General features: G+C 36.5%; 1 protein-coding gene across 1 annotated transcript; it reads left to right on the plus strand.

Annotated features, from left to right (window-relative positions):
- The first annotated feature begins 461 nt into the window (after positions 1–461).
- Positions 462–10,404, plus strand: LOC137277024 (transmembrane 6 superfamily member 1-like). The gene is made up of 8 exons (XM_067808686.1): positions 462–691; positions 1,810–2,011; positions 4,129–4,211; positions 6,194–6,309; positions 7,493–7,579; positions 8,364–8,456; positions 8,930–9,049; positions 10,174–10,404. The coding sequence occupies exons 1-8, from the start codon at positions 493–495 to the stop codon at positions 10,402–10,404; spliced, it is 1,131 nt and encodes a 376-aa protein (XP_067664787.1). The 5' UTR covers positions 462–492.
- The last annotated feature ends 6,077 nt before the right edge of the window (positions 10,405–16,481 follow it).

A 16,481-nucleotide genomic window follows, 5' to 3' on the forward strand; every position in this document is an offset into this window, starting at 1 on the left:
AACTGTGACCTGAGCATCTCAAAAGATAATACGATCGCGTGCATCCCCCGTCAAGAATATCGCATTTTAGATATAGATATTCTCACCAAAAGAAGCAGACTGGTCGGCAGCCCTATATTATAATTAAATAAATATCATCATCTCAAAACAGTATGTAAATAATCAGCTATCAGCAGGAAACGAGCAGACGAATTTAGCAAGGTAGTATTAGTAGTACGTCTAGTTCCATATAAATTGACACGACAGCTGTAAATATGATAAACTGTGTCATTCAAAAGCTAAAGTCAATACACCTAAACATCGAATGACATATAAAATATAAAAATGTTGGGAGTTACATATCTTAAGAAGTAGTCATCTAACAAAATGTAAATATTTGGTAACAATTGCAACCAGTAGTACACATAGTAGTATCCACTTGATTGTGCACCTGCCTTCCACAGCACTGGCGGCTTCTTTGATCTGTGGGACAGTAGCAGTACCAGCCTTAACATGTCGTTGTGGATTGTCTTCGTTGTCATTTTGACGTCACTGACGTCTCTTCCGACAGCATATTATTTGAACAAAACAGATGCAATGAAAGATCAGCGACTTGTATTCGGAGCAGGGACGTTAAGTTTAATAGGCGCAACAGTTTTACCGGCACTTTTTATGAGGCGGTTCTTCAGAAATATTGACCCGATTATCTACGGTAAGTATTATTCATGCACGAAACTCTCATCCACAAAACACGAATTATTAACGAGTGCAAAATGGTTTATCGTTTCATATAAACTCTTTGTAGTGTAAACTCTCATATCAATTTTGTTCATTCCAGTTTAGTTGGACATGGAAGTTCTCAGCAGGGGAGACAACTGTGTAATTCCTAGAATACGCCTTATTCGGCGTTACCAGAGACCATATAATAGACTGTTATATTGTCTCTGGTGTTACCATTCTCCAGTTTTCATTCCGACGTGACATAATATCGTGTACTTTTATGTCAGTTTTCCAAGATAATGTTCAAACTTACGCTGAGATATGAACAGTTTTTCCAGTCCACACTCATGAAACAACAGGTTACCTTAAGCTATTTTTGAACTTGCTTTAAATTTATTAAACAAATATTTCCGAATTAAAGCAAATCGATCTACATCATGAATTAATTTACATACTCTTAAAAGTGTTTAGAGGTTCATGATTTTATTCTTCTTCCTATTTAATACTAACATGCCAATGTCAAGTACCATACATATTATATGTATGATACCTATGATATTTCAGTCAGTCTCACAGTTCCTGAACAAAATTATATTTTCAGTCCTAATAGTGTAGCAAATGTTGATTGGTTTTGCTCAGGTTCATGCACTGCTATCATTCTCAAGAAAACACAAAATTCAATTTCCTATGTATTGCTCATTTTCAGTTTAGATGGTGCGAAGTATTTGTACTAGTTTTAGATGTTAAAAGACTAGATATTAATATGGTAATATTTGCAAAACCTCCTCATCTTATCATCATCAAGGGACTCAGCGTGATCCTCATTTATATAGTAAATATCATATTTTCCTTTTTTGTATATTACTCGTATTTATCATTATCTTATAGACACACCAGTTAGGGGCACACATTTCTTTAGACTATTTTGAACTATAAAGTATATCACGTGGAATAAGATAAAAAGAGATCAGATGAAAAAATCTGATGGACCCAGCATCCAGTTCCAGTGAGTTACTGTACCTGTCATACTGTCATTTCCACTGTTGAAAATATTTTTCAGCAAGTAATTTGTAAATATATTTTCAAACTGACACCTTGTTTGACTTGCAGCCTGTGCATGTTTCGCATGGAGTTCAGTGATCGACCTGTTCATTGGGCTAGAGCTGGATGGTTATGTGTCAGGGTATATGGGGTTCTACTTTCTGGAGGGGGAACCCTACCTGAAGACTGCCTATGGCACCATGATTAACTACTGGGATGGCACCGCTCACCTGTCTCTGTATCTGGCCATCATCACACTATACTGTATTGGGTAGGTGCAAGATTTGCTCTCTCATGGCAAAACTCAATTCTCCTAATAAAGCTGTCATACTTTATCAATTATGCTCTTATTAAACGTAGCAATCGGATATAAAGTTTTGTAGATCCATTGTATTTCACTACTTGTACATAATTTACTGCCTCTATCATGATCACTAATTACTATATATTTCACCATATGTATAATGTGTATGTATAATTCCATTGTATATCATCCTCAATATCTCCAGAGTATACCTTCCATGCGTCTCCACTATACCCTGGATGCATCTAAGCCTTGGCCTCAATTTATTACCTCCCTTGCCTGGCTTTTTATCCAATCAGGTGTATACGCTGGGAAGTTGAGCGAAGCAATCACAACTTACTTTTGCTTTTTAAATTATCTAACTGATTAAACTTGGCAACACAAACTATGCACAGGTTCTCTGAAAGAGGCAGAAGGAGTTATAACATGTATTTTTTTCGGAGCTATCAGTGTGTCTGCATGTCATATCCCCAAAATCTGAGTTGCAATGCGAACAAACCTTCGCAGCTGTGACTGCTATCTTTGTTGACACTGGCAAGTTCAGTTGTAACGGCGGCTTAGATGTTTGGCTTCTGTGAAAATGCGGTGCCAGCAAATGGGAGGTAGTAAAATTTTCGGGCCAATCTGTAGATGCATCCAGGGTACAGTGGAGACTTGTCGGAACATATACCCAGGAGATATTGAGGATGATTGTATATGGGCTGGAGGTCTACAATAAATGTCTTTTGACTTTGACTTGAGTCCTGTATATGAGGGTCCCTGGGACTCATACTCTCAATTTTAAGGGGTCCTGGACTTCAAATGGGGGTCACAGACACTTAAATATTCTTATTAATACTATTTCATAATATTGTTGCAGTTCAGTCACTGTTACCGTGTTGTGTAATCAAACAGCAAATGATATCATAACCCGGCTAGTAACAGACTCAGTGATAACTCATTGTTACTTGATCAACATATTTAAAAAATGTATTTTTCTGTGTACCTGTGGACACGCTAGTCCTTTCATTGTGTTCTTTGTCCATTTTTGTGGGTACAGGATGCAGGAATTTGCGTCCTGTAAATCCCTGACAATGTCTTTTCCAAAGGAGAAAGATACACAGAGCCTCCTATGTATAACAATGAGTTTTCTAAGAATACTTAGAGCATCAAATGTATAACATATACAGTAGAAGAAAATGATGCATAAACCCATATGAATAACAATGTCTTTTCCAAAGGAAAAACATGGATAGAGTGCCCTATGTAAAATACTGAGTTTTCTAAAAGAAAATGATACATATAATCCTTTGTGTAAACTTAATCCATATTATAGAAGAAATCTTGTTGTAGATTCATTGTCAGTTATCAGTAACTAGTTGATACTAATATCATTTGGCTAAACATACACCAGCAGTAACGTACACAGCATATAATATGTGGTTCTATTTCACTATTCATAGAGAATACTAACCTATGTCCCGTGAAGTACCATGTTATGAAACGAGTGAATGGTTTGGTATCTAATGAGTGAAAGCGAGTTAGATGCTAATACCATTCATGAGTTTCATAATTATGGCGTTACACAGGACATGGTTTAGTATTTTATTTGTTACTCACTCAACATTTGCAAAATAATATCGAACAAAGTACTTCCTTCCTAAGAACTCATTGAGAAATCAGGTGACACTCAGCTTTCTGCAAATCAAGCAGGGTCTAATACTATTGTGACAGACGTATTAGCATTGTGATGTCATAACTGTAAAACACTTTGACGTCATATGTACAGCATCACACAATGTTATTATACAGTGTTTAATAACTTCGTAAAATTAGTAAACAGTGATATCTTCAACAGGTGATTAATAATTACTTTTTTCCCATTTTGCTAACAAAATTGCAGACAGTCCCTGAGAATATGATATCAAAATCTGTATATTGGAAGGTTGGGTAGACTTGTAAACAGCTGTGGTCACATTCATCATAACTCATTGTCTTAAAGAATCATGAAATCAGCCAGTCACAGCTGTCAGATGATTCAGTGTGGATCGAAGGGTCCCTACAAACGGGACTGCTGTAACTAAATCTGCTATGTTTCGTTTCAGGGAGAGCTACCGTGAGGTTGGACTTTACTGGGTGGGCTCCATCTTGAATAGCATGATCGTGTTCCTGCCCGGAAATGTAGCAGGTAAACCTCGGATGTTTTTTCAAGGGATCAGATGTGGAAAAATTGTCTAAAGCACTTCAGGATTTCAAATTAAAGATTTTAATCCAATTATGATCCTAAACTTGGTGTGTCAGTACAATATTGATGTGTATCAAAGTGTGAAACACCAAAGGTATTGTCGTTTTAGACTTTCCTATCACCAAGCCCCAAAAACATAATATGTCTACTATTGTCCAAGTTAATAATTCCTTATAGTGTAGTGATAGATTTTATGTGGCATTGGTAAGAATGCTAATTGTGCCTACCTATGGGTTACTCACAGACCTATCTTGTTAACAAAGCCTTGCGATGGTGTTTCCTAAATGTGAAGGTTACGGCAGAACTGGCCCACAGAACAGTGTGCAACCTAAAATACATTTTATGATCCAAACCTGTCCATGTATGGGTGAATCTCAATTTAATCTTGTTTTGCTACTAGGCTTATCAACACCATCCGCATATTTGTGGCTTTGCATTGGGCTTACATTCTTCCTACATTGTTATGACGTGGTGTGATGTATAGAGGATATTATATAGAGCATATTATATGAGTGCCCATGTCATATGCTGTTTTCAACATGAGTGCCTAAATTGTGGAATTTCCCGATCCAGAGCGAGGAATATACTGATATTAAGATGCAGGTGATCTAAATATGGTATGATATGGGGTCACACATAATATTCTGTTTATCATTGAGGTCATAATTTTGAGGAAAATAAACCCAAATACTTTCAAACACAGGCTTTCTACCTGTCGTCACCGTTTGTAGAATGCTGCTTTATAGGTGAAACGTCATGTCATAGCATTGTTCATGACATCATGTCACCGTGAGAAAGTGATATTTGCCTTAGGGCATCATATGAAAATATGAACACAGTATGTAAAATGCAATGTCACAGAAGAAACATCATGTGATAGCATGGTTCATGACATCACATCACATCAACATGACAGAGTGATATTGTGTCCAAGGGCATCAAAAATGTGAACCCCTGCATTTTCTCCCTCGTAGGTAATAAAGCTAAATATATATTAACAATAGTTTTATCAAAATCAACAATTCTCAAATCCTTGTTGCCTGGCCTTGATGACAGAATGTTGACAAAGTCCCGAAAATGACAAAGAGTATTCTGCTTTGGGCATGCTGAAGTTCAAAAGAGCACACCTAAACATCTCTATGGGTGCCCTGTGCGCACATGAAGAAACCCTTATTTCGCCCTGTTGTTGAACACAGTTTTCACTCGTTGAGCATTCCAAGGGGTAGGCCAGAGCCTGTTGCCAAGATGCCATGAAAACTTAAAATGTGAGAAAGAAGAAACACTTCCCATTAGAGCTGTAATGATGCATCAAATTATCAATGGATTGCAATTGTTGAATCTCCAACAGCAGTTAATGGATTTAAGAAACGAAAAACTGTTGATGCATTGATTGTATGTATAACTATCAGTAGTTTAGTAACTGACTTTATTGTTATTAAATATTTATGTTTTTTAAATAGATTTGATTGTTTGGGTGCAGACTTGCTGTTTCACTGAGTTTATGTTTGAACTGTTTACTTGATCTGGGTTTCAAGTTTGTTGTCAGTTATAAAAAGAGACTGATACTACTTCAGCTGGGTTTTATTTCATATAATCAGTACATTCACTTGGGATTTGACTTCAAATCAGACAGTACAACGTGAGAAAAAACTATTGCAAAATTATTACAATAGTTGGTTAAAATAAACTACACATATTGCTATCACAGTAATAGTGTTGTAACAACACTATCGTTATCACAATACTGTAGTTGTTTCCCTCTCAGTAGTCAGCCCCATACTTCCCATGTTCCATATGTCACAAACACCAAATTTAGATAAGGGCTTAAAACTAATTTTATGACTGTTTATTGATTAGAACGAAAAAGTAAATTCATACTAGAAAAGCTTTTATTATGTTTCATGCTGTTGATATTTTGTTGACAGGGAAGTTCGGTATCAAGTGGTCGTACTTGCTCAATGTGCCTTATATACTAATACCTCTGGTTGCTGGCTTCAAGTTTATCAAGGAGAGGCCATTGTTTGTCAGGTCATACCTGAGAGTAAGTATAAAGGATAACTGTTCTGTTGTACCAACATGGCTTATAAAACTGGGGCCTGAAAAATGTTGTGGTTCTCATTACCCGACCTGCCCTTGAATTCTGGTTCAGACTCTACTTTTTTAAGCGGTATGAATGAGCTAGCTTATCGATCATTTTGATAGAGAAAGTCATCATGATGGCGCAAGCTTGATTGGATAAACAATTACACATTGATAAATTTGTTATTAGTTGGTATGTTACTTCTTAAAAAGATGTGAAAAAATCCTACCTACTTACCCTAAATTTTAAAGAGGTGTAATGGGAACCACATTATTGTTTCTATTTGGTCTGACTAGGGTGATGCTGATTGAATACCAGAAGTCTCATTAGTCCCTTAAGTATCTAGAAGATTCCTCTGTAAATGATACTGGCAAGTTGATTGGGCATTTTAAACAAAATGTTTATGGAGAACAGATTCAAACTAGAAAAGGTGTGAAAGGAAAACATATACTTACATGTGTGACTCACACAGGATTTTTCAGTGGGTCAAGTTTCACGTACTCAAAGAGTTGGCTCCCCTAGACTAATTTACATGTGAACAACAAATGTGCAGTGGAGTTAGGGATATTTTGGTGTGCATGGGCTTAAGATGACAGATACAATGATATTGAAAGATTCTAAATCATACCCTAAACCAGAGACCATATAATGGTCTCTGCCTAAACACATACAAAATGGGTAATACAATGTTGCACTTCCCTTTGTGGCTGTAGTAATTCCTATCCAATATTGAACTAAGCATCCCACACCAGTATTTCTTGGCATTTCTTAACATTACACACCATCAGTAATTTTTGTAAGAATGTATGCTAAAATAGAACAAGTTTAGTCACAGTCTCTGTTTTACAGATTTATCCACAATAAATATCAGTCTCATCAGAGTATATAACTGCATGGTCACTTTGATGGATAAATATTACCTTCAGCAATTCTTGAAAACGTTTGACACAGACTAGTAGTGTATCACATACATATATATGGTTTTTATTATTGCCCTCTTTCTGAATTTTCTAAGCTTACTGCTTACTATAGTAAGGTACCGCAGATAGTTGTTTACAGGAAACCACAAAGATTTTCATATATGTGATACATGTTGCTGCCTGTGAATAATGGTGGTGTAAAATCTTTATTCTTGTTTCTCCAGATTCCCAGTCTGCTAGAAAGACCCGTTGACCTGCTGTTTGCAGTCTTCTTCATGTTGTGCTCCATAATTGCTGTGTTTAGAGGGATGGTGAGCAAGAAATTTATAAAATGCAAAAGGATTTACATATTTTCTGTTAAGACACACATAATTTGGAAAAATCTGTTGCCCTAAATGGTATTGAGGAAGGATACCAGTACATGGATGAGCAACTTTGTGATTGCAGGGAGAGCTGTTGTTGTTGAAGTGGAAGCGCAATTTTTTTCATGGATAGACAACATTTCGGTGTGCATCTTAACACCATTGTCATGTAAATCTTCCTCTTCAACATACCAGCTTCTAAATCCTACTTAAAGAATTTGTTGAAGTTGTTCATCCATATATTGTTAAGCCTCCGTACTTTTTCCACTTCTAAATGCCTGTGATTCAGTTTCACAATGCCTTGTACTTTTAAAGGGGGTAACTAGGTGCAGGTAATACATGTGCACAGCATGTTTCATGAATGTGGTTGTGTTTATGAGAAATGTCAAAAATTTAGGCATAAGCTTCAATGTTCATGTGAGAGGAACGCTTGGGGACTCAAACTCAAAATGAGCCAGAATAACACTCTTTTATCCTTTCATACTCTGTATTACAGGAAAAAAATCTTCAACAGAACTTTTGCAAGTTCTAGGACAACAAATACCAATTGCGTTTTTAATGGCTTTCAGTATATTCTGACAGAATGATTCTGAAAGTCCTGATACTTACACAGCAACACAGTAGTTTCATGCATACCCAAGTCACAGTAATCTGTCATATATTATTAATGTCTTTGTTTAACAATGGTGCCTAAATATAGGACCACATGGTATGGTTGCTTTTTGACTTGCAGGCTGTGTTGGGAGCCAGGTCAGACATGATGCACTCCTACCTCTCAGATGTAGAACCCTACCTCAATGATCCAAATATGTATCCAAAGATGCAGGTAAGTCATTTTAGACTTAAATACTCAGATTAACTGATTCTTTATCCTATCAAATGGAAACTTAGCCCGTTATATTATATTGTGTTGTTTTGAAATGATTTAACATTTTACACTGGACTCAAACTAGTTTTCATTAATGTGTGCTAGTCTTTGAATTGTCCTTTACTGACAGGTTTTCAAAACTGTATAAATATATTTGTTGTTTGTGTGCAAGTTTTTGCATGACAGTTTGGCTGAAATATTGCTGATGTAAACTTTACTCACTCTTGCAAAAGAGTCACTTTCTGCTGTCAACTATACATTCTTAGAAAAAACAAAAGTGACTCTACCACAAGTCTTAACCTTATTAAAAGAGCAATAAGATCAAAGTCGATTCAACATAATGGACTGAAAATTCATGACAGATATTGATGCATCAACTTACAACAGTCAGAGTTCTGATTAGCTTCACCTGTGCTGCCTGACTGTTCCAGATGCTGGTGTACCTGTACTACTACCTGTTCTACTACCTGACTGCTATCTATGGCCTCACCTGTCCAGCCCAGTCGTGGATGGCAGACATGGCCCTCATACATGCAGGTGCAGCAGCTCAGGTAGTAACGTGCATTTTGTTTTACCCCCATCAAAACATCATTACATATTTTTTTCTGTAATTCAGTGTGAGACAGCCACTGAAAAAAAACAAAGGCAAAAATGCATGTGTTTAAGTAATGGTGGAAAGCAGTTTGTAAGAATGGCTATTTTATTGTACATAAGGTGGAATCCAGTTTTCTCACTGCTCCCTGAGTCAAGGCAAAATTGTCCTTATTTTATCATTAAAGCATGCCTTGTGATCCTGACTCTCTCAATTATGGATTATGGACTAAAATAACAGTTCCGACAATCCATTTGCTATAACAGTGTTTTGTAATCTGGATATAGGTTGACTACAATAACAGTCCATTGCATGAACATCTCAATTACTTCTGTTCAGAATGGGTAATCACATAATTTATTCTATAAACTCACATTAATCAATTTGAGCTAACTGTCAGTTTGCAGTCTCATTAATGACAGATTATGTACTGTTTTAACAATCACTTCATAGTTATCACAGTCTGACCAGCAAAATTTAGGCTGACTGATTTGTCACTTGTTGACAAAGTGAAACTTATTGATGAGAGATTAAAACAGAAAGATATTTGTGTACATTTAGATAAGCAGACAGAGTGTTTCACATATACTGAAACAAAGTTAAAAAATGTCATCTTTTGAAAAGAATATAAGTGAAACTAGAGAGCAGCAGAAAGTTTGACAAGCTTGACAAATTCAGTACCCTCCTTTATGAATGGTAACTCATCGCGGCAGTGTCTATGGTAACAGACAAAAGTTGTCTAATCCAGTCTGCTTAACAATCCGGACAAATGTTGTGTAATCCAGTCTGCTTAACAATCTGGACAAATGTTGTCTAATCCAGTCTGCTTAACAATCCGGACAAATGTTGTCTAATCCAGTCTGCTTAGCAATCCAGACAAATGTGTCAGTCCCAGGCCAGTGCGTAAGACAGACTCCACTTTATATGAAATTTCATGAAAGTCAAAGGATGACAAATCCACCACAATATGCTTAGCCAACTGTAGTTGTAGAACAAGAGAGCTGCCTAGGTGTTATCTTAGTCTGTTGTTCATATGCTTGCACTTTCTCCATCCTAATGACAAGGTAACCATTTCCCCACCAGGCTCAATTTGTGCACATCACTGCATCACTGCACCACCGTACAGCTGAGTGTTACCATACAGCTATGGAAGGAAGCAGTGGCGCCATCTTCTGGGGTGTGAATCTGGCACTTCTGATTGGACCTCACCTGTTTGCTTGGCGATGCATGAGAAGACCTGACCTGTTTGGGGAGACCTATACTGTCAATACAGCAGAACCAATCACTGCTACTTCTCACCGGAAGAAGGACTAAAGTAGCAATGTTTGCGTACAAAATTTAATCAAAGATGTTTCATTAGATAAAGATTATTCGAAACTGTAATCAAAGGTTTAGATGCTTTAATGCAGGAAAATAATTTTGAAGTTACATGAAAACAATTTAGTTAAAAATTATGGTTGTTTAACAGGATGAAAAGATAATGCAGAGTAACTGCAAACTGTTTTACAAAGGTTAAAAACTGAGGTACTTTTGACTGAAAACTTCACATCGTTTTGGTTAAGAATGAAGTATAAAACAGTAATTGGCATATATATGTATGTAAAAATAGAAACTAACTGGACAAATGCCCAAGAAGGAATCGGTAGAAAGGTCCATTATGGCCAAGTTAAATATGTCAGATGCTTTGTCCTAAGTACAGTCAGAGTGCTGAGATAGTCATAACCTCTGTACTTTAGCACACATTTACAACAACTGTATCCCAAATATGTGTTTGTGGTGTTGCACCCTGAGTTGAAACCACTGAGATAAGTAAATGTAGAAAGTCTTCTTCTTGCAGATTTCTATAATAATTACATATTTGTAGAGCTTGTAGACAATAATAGATTACATATTATATCTAATGTAATTATATCTGTGTTTTATGTCATGCATAGTTTATATGAGGTAAATATGATATGTATTGCACAAGGGTAAGAAAAACATGATGCAAATATATGATAGACAGAGATCCCTCTTTTTATACTCAGATATATATTTTGTATAATGATATATATGTTTATGTTTGCTATTTATACGGTTTGCACACAGCTATTGCTGTCATTGTCATATTACATAACACCCAGATAATAAGGCAGCATCATAGGAGTGAACGACAATACAAGCAGTATATACTGATGGATAGAAATAGGGGAACATAGTGTGGAAGAGAATTGGCTCAATATTTGTTGCATTTTTTTGTTGATTGACAGCGTTCACACTGGTTTCCTCTGTTAAAACCTCACGCACTACAAGAAATTCTTTTGAGTGTTTCAGCAACAATAACTTCACAGATGGTGCATGTTTTGTCATTACCACCTGAAACAGTGAGACAGAACTACTAAGTGGACAACCACCTTGAGTGCACTAGTATGAAACTTGTCCTGTAGTGGACAAAGTGAGATGTTTGCTAGTTTGGGAGAAATGTAACTGCAGAAATACTGCTTGCATGTCTAGTCAACTGCATTCACTTGAATGTATCTATATTGTTATCAGGTGTAAAGCTCTTTATTAAGATGAACTACACTGCTATAGTCTGGCAGAAAATGTTTCAGGATGGTGTGTGGTAACTTTACTTTAAAACTATAAGTGCTATCCGTTTCCAGTTTGGTATGAGGCTTTATAATTCTTCTACCACTGAGGATTTTAATTGTCATAATTTATCACTCGATAATAAGAAAGTTGTCTATGAGAGCTGTCATTATTTCAAGTCACAACAACACCTCACATGTCAAGGGTGTTGAGCTACTTACTAGAACAGCGACCCGGTTATGCAAAGTAGGCAGGTCACATGTCACATTCTTACATTATGCGCGGCAGATCATGTCACGTGACTTAAAACACGTGTGTTTTGCATTAGTTAATTAGTTAATACCAGTGTAGGGCAGAAGGGGTCATCTCAAAATCAAATATGTCACACAATTTATATGATGTTTTCAAATTGCTATTGTGATGTCTTTTCATGCACATATACATAACGGAGAATTTTGATTGTTTAGTTTCTATGAAAACATTTTGAGCTTGGAAGTAGTTTGGGGACGGGTCTATTTTATAGGCGTTATTCACAGTCCATTAATCATATTTCTGTGAAACTATGCATGTACACATTACTGAAGTGGGTCTTTGATTTGTATTTTGAGGGTTGATCACTTACTTGTTTTCCTCAAAATTTTTCGAGATTTTTCAATCACAAAGCATCTCTTCTTCAGACAGGTCAGTACCTGATTCATCTCCAAGATTTATCAAGATTGGTGGGATGGTCTCTTCTCTAATACCATCTAGGTTCCAGTACTCATTTTCAACTGCCAATACATGTTTGACACAGGCTTCCCACTGATAGATATCAATCTCACCCATTGCCATGTGAACAATTTTTTCAACGTTTGATGACTTGAATGTCGTGTTGTAGTGTGATACCTTCACCTTTATATCAGTTCAATTGGATTCAAATTGCAATGGTATGGCAGTAGTCGTCGAACCTCCTGACAGCTTTTTTCAACATATTGTTGATGGCATAGGAAGGTGGTGGTTTGTATTGTAACACAAGCTCATACAACACTGGTTTTGTTCTTTATCAGGTCTTACAATGTTGTTTATGTCAAGCCATTCAATGATCATTCAATGATCTCTGCTTTACGACAATTGTACGTTGGACACCGATTGTCGGACTCACGGCAACTTTGGTATGGAGCATTGACCATGACTACCAAGGACCTTTCTGGAAGGGCTGTGATCAGTTGTTCTTCTACATACTGTGTAAAGACAGCCCCGTTCATTTCCGTATGGTCGTCTCTCCCGTCGGTGGATTTAGATTTAAATACCAAATCACACCCAGGCAGAAATCCTTTGTGTGAGCCAGCATGCAGAATTATAAGTCTCTGTCCTCTACCAGCTTGTAGCATCCCCTTTGGCTCCTGTCTGTCAGGATGCTGCCATTGGTAAGATGCTGTATGGGAGGCATTTACCCATGTCTCGTCTAGATGGTGGTCTTGTGCAAGGATTTGTTTCAATCGCCATACCGACACATGCTCATTTTGATGTGTTAGTTTTCTAATTGTGTCCCTGACAAGCCTTTGATCAAAACTATCCAGTTTTAATTTCCTCCCAACTTTTGAGATGGTCCCTGGAATGTCCGTAGACGAGGCATGGATAATTCCACTCAACATGCCCTTTGACAGATCCAAGGCATGTTGTGTCCATTTGAAATACTGTCCAGGAGCTACAAATGGATAGCCCATTTCACTTTCTCGTTTGAAATAATTATAGATTTTTTCTAATAATGTCTTTTGCGTCATTGGATGTGGACATTTCTCTATGTGTAGATGTGTGTGCACCTCGCGAAATGGACATGTTTTAAGTCATGTGACATGATCTGCCGAGCACAATGTAAGGATTTGGACATGTGACCTGCCTATTTGCATGACTGGGTCGGTGTTCCGGTAAGTAGCTCCACACTATTGACGTGAGGTGTTGTTGTGACTTGAAATAATGACAGCTCTTATAGACAACTTTCTTATTATCGAGTGATAAATTAAGACAATTAAAATCCTGAATGGTAGAAAAATTATAAAGCCTCATACCAAATTGGAAACGGATAGCACTTATAGTTTTAAAGTAAAGTTACCAAACACCGTCCTGAAACATTTTCTGCCATACTATAAATGTGTTGGAGACAAAACTCTCTGGAAGCACAATCAGCACATTACTCTTGTTGCCTTTCTTCTTTCCTTCAGTATATTACTATTCAGTTTTATCTTCATCATGACAAGGGCACAACTGATCTACATGCTCAGTCATCATTGTGGTCATTGACAAGGAGACTCAGTTTTTATTGTATTGTTGACGATATTCCTCAGTTATTTTAGTAAATCATTGTTATTGTTTATACTACTAAAGCTACTACTACTACTTGAATGTATTCTATCAGAACTGCTGGATATGTACCCTTTTCTTACGAGGAAACTTTGTAGTAGATTATTGCCTCTGTGCAACTGAACACTCAAAACACTGGCTATGAAAATGTAGACAAACTTTAAGGATAACAACTTCTTTACTTCATGGGTGTGACATTTTGACACAGATTCTTCAACCGTTGTCATTTGTACAATGGTACAAGAATCTGTATCAGACTTCCTGCTTGTACAAGCGTCTGTATCGAAACATTGCACCCATGAAATAAGGAAGTAGTTATCCATAAAGTTTGTCTATATTGTCCCTCCCATCTTCGCAATTGCCTCTCAAAGCAGTTACTGACTACAGTTTACTTATGGAGAAATATAGAAGAAAGACTGCCGAATAATGTGTCTCCTCCGTCTGTAATATTTTGCTTTCCTGTTACAAAACTGTTAAAATAATGTTACAAGTCCTTATACTGATGAATGTGTTAGTGGTTTGATAGGAAGTGTACTTCAAGTCTTGAATGAAACATGCTGATTCCATCTACAAGAAGCTGTTCTAAGTGTCCCATCAGGAAGAGGATGTACAACATTAGCTGTCCCTACAGCAATGCAGAAACATGCTGGCTGGGTCAAACTATCATATGATCAGATCGAACTTGATCAAGCCAACATCATGTGATGCATCAAAAGACTAATGCTTGATCCCCAAGTACATGTATATATAATTTTCATAGTAATGAAAAAAAACAAACCAAAACATTAAAATTTGGAAAGGATCACTTTGTATCACAGTGAGGACTAGTGGGCAGCATTTTCAGATATTCAATCCCTTGAGGACGTATTTCAGAAAATGCCTAATTTACCTCATCTACTTAATAAATGACCACTCCATGCATCCAGATTTCTTGTCTGGCTGTTGTTTTGGAGTAGTGATATAAATGTAACAGGAATTGTGATGCTTCAGATAACATATGGGCCACTCATTACACTGCTTTTACCAATATTCTATCAGTATCACAGCATTGTGAACCAGAAATGGGCTTCACACATTGTTCGCATGTTTGGAATAGAACTCAGTCAGCGTGATATATGAATACTTTAACCACTAGGCTACTACATCGACTCTGCAGAGAATGAAAGTGGACCCCCGTGTAGTATCTTGCTGGAAACAGATTACATGACTCGGAAGAAACACTTCTACCCCCAAATGTCCTTTTGCAAATGTTGTGCTGTATTTTGGACGTCAAGGTTCATATTTAGGAGTTTTGAACTTTCCATGTGTGCTTTAATGAGATTAGACAGAAGTACATTTATCTGATGAAGAGAATATTTGATGGCTTAAAATGAACAAAATGCAAACACATTAAACACCTCTGTTTGTTTTCACCTGTGTTTGTTGTCTATCATATATATTTGTTGTATTTATTTTAAGTAGACTGGTGCATTTTATGTAGTTGTGTGTTTAGGTATTATCATAATCCATGTCACCATTTTGTTTGTTGGTCTATGAAATATCCATTATGTGGAAATGTAGGTAGATCTATCTCTGTAATATGTTGTGACCAAATTCCTGAAATTGGAAATCTGTTTTGAGATATAATAAATACTTTACATCTTTGCATTTTACTTATCTTTTCAATACTTTAAATTGGATGAATAAATGTTATGGTGTCATGTTTTTTATTTCAGATTTTATTTTCAGTTTTCTGTTTTAAGTTGACAACGTGAGCCAGTTATACGTCTGTTATTGAAACAACAAATTTCACAATGGTTTTTACTTCAAAATTGTTTTGACAATTTTGAAGTAAAACTATTGTGAATATGTCTTCCAAAAACATTTCCTTCAGAAATATCCAAAATGAAGTCAAATGAGAAAAACAGGTACCTGATGGCCATATAGCTTTGACGTCACACTGAAAGCAATGCCATGTTATTCCATATATTTACTGCTGAATGAATGTCCTTGTGATAGATGGGAACATGGCAGAGCAATGGCCGAAAATGACATTTTCAAAGCGCTTTTAACACTGGACTTTCTGAAGGAGTTTTGGGGACACTTCATTCATACATTTCAACCCCAAAGGCCCCATGGTTCAAGAAAAGTTAAGAAGACCATACACAATTCAGGTACGTCATTTCACTTGTGAGGAATTATCAAAATACACTCAAGCACAGTTGTGTTGCTCATGATGAGTGCCTACATAAATACCTAGCGAAAACCCAGGTTCAAAAACAACTGCAAAATTATAACTAAAGATGTATGCAGGGACCAAGCTCTTACTTTGAGACAAGTGAAATTTCAACACGTCAATATTTGACTGTAGTCACAAACTTTGAAATGAATTTTGACACAGGCAAACTTATTCACAAATCTAATTGAGCTTCCTTTTATTTGCATTTTATAATTAACTTTACACTAACCCAGAGAACCCCAAAAAGTCGTAAATAGTAGTATTG

The sequence above is a fragment of the Haliotis asinina genome, chromosome 3 (assembly GCF_037392515.1).
Source record: "Haliotis asinina isolate JCU_RB_2024 chromosome 3, JCU_Hal_asi_v2, whole genome shotgun sequence".
In the NCBI taxonomy this organism is placed as follows: Eukaryota; Metazoa; Mollusca; class Gastropoda; order Lepetellida; family Haliotidae; genus Haliotis; species Haliotis asinina.

Coding starts and splice junctions, on each gene's coding strand:
- LOC137277024 (XM_067808686.1), top strand. CDS start 493: ATGTCGTTGTGGATTGTCTTCGTTGTCATTTTGACGTCACTGACGTCT. Junction 2,012..4,128: donor ATCACACTATACTGTATTGG/GTAGGTGCAAGA, acceptor GTTTCGTTTCAG/GGAGAGCTACCGTGAGGTTG. Junction 4,212..6,193: donor CCTGCCCGGAAATGTAGCAG/GTAAACCTCGGA, acceptor TTTTGTTGACAG/GGAAGTTCGGTATCAAGTGG.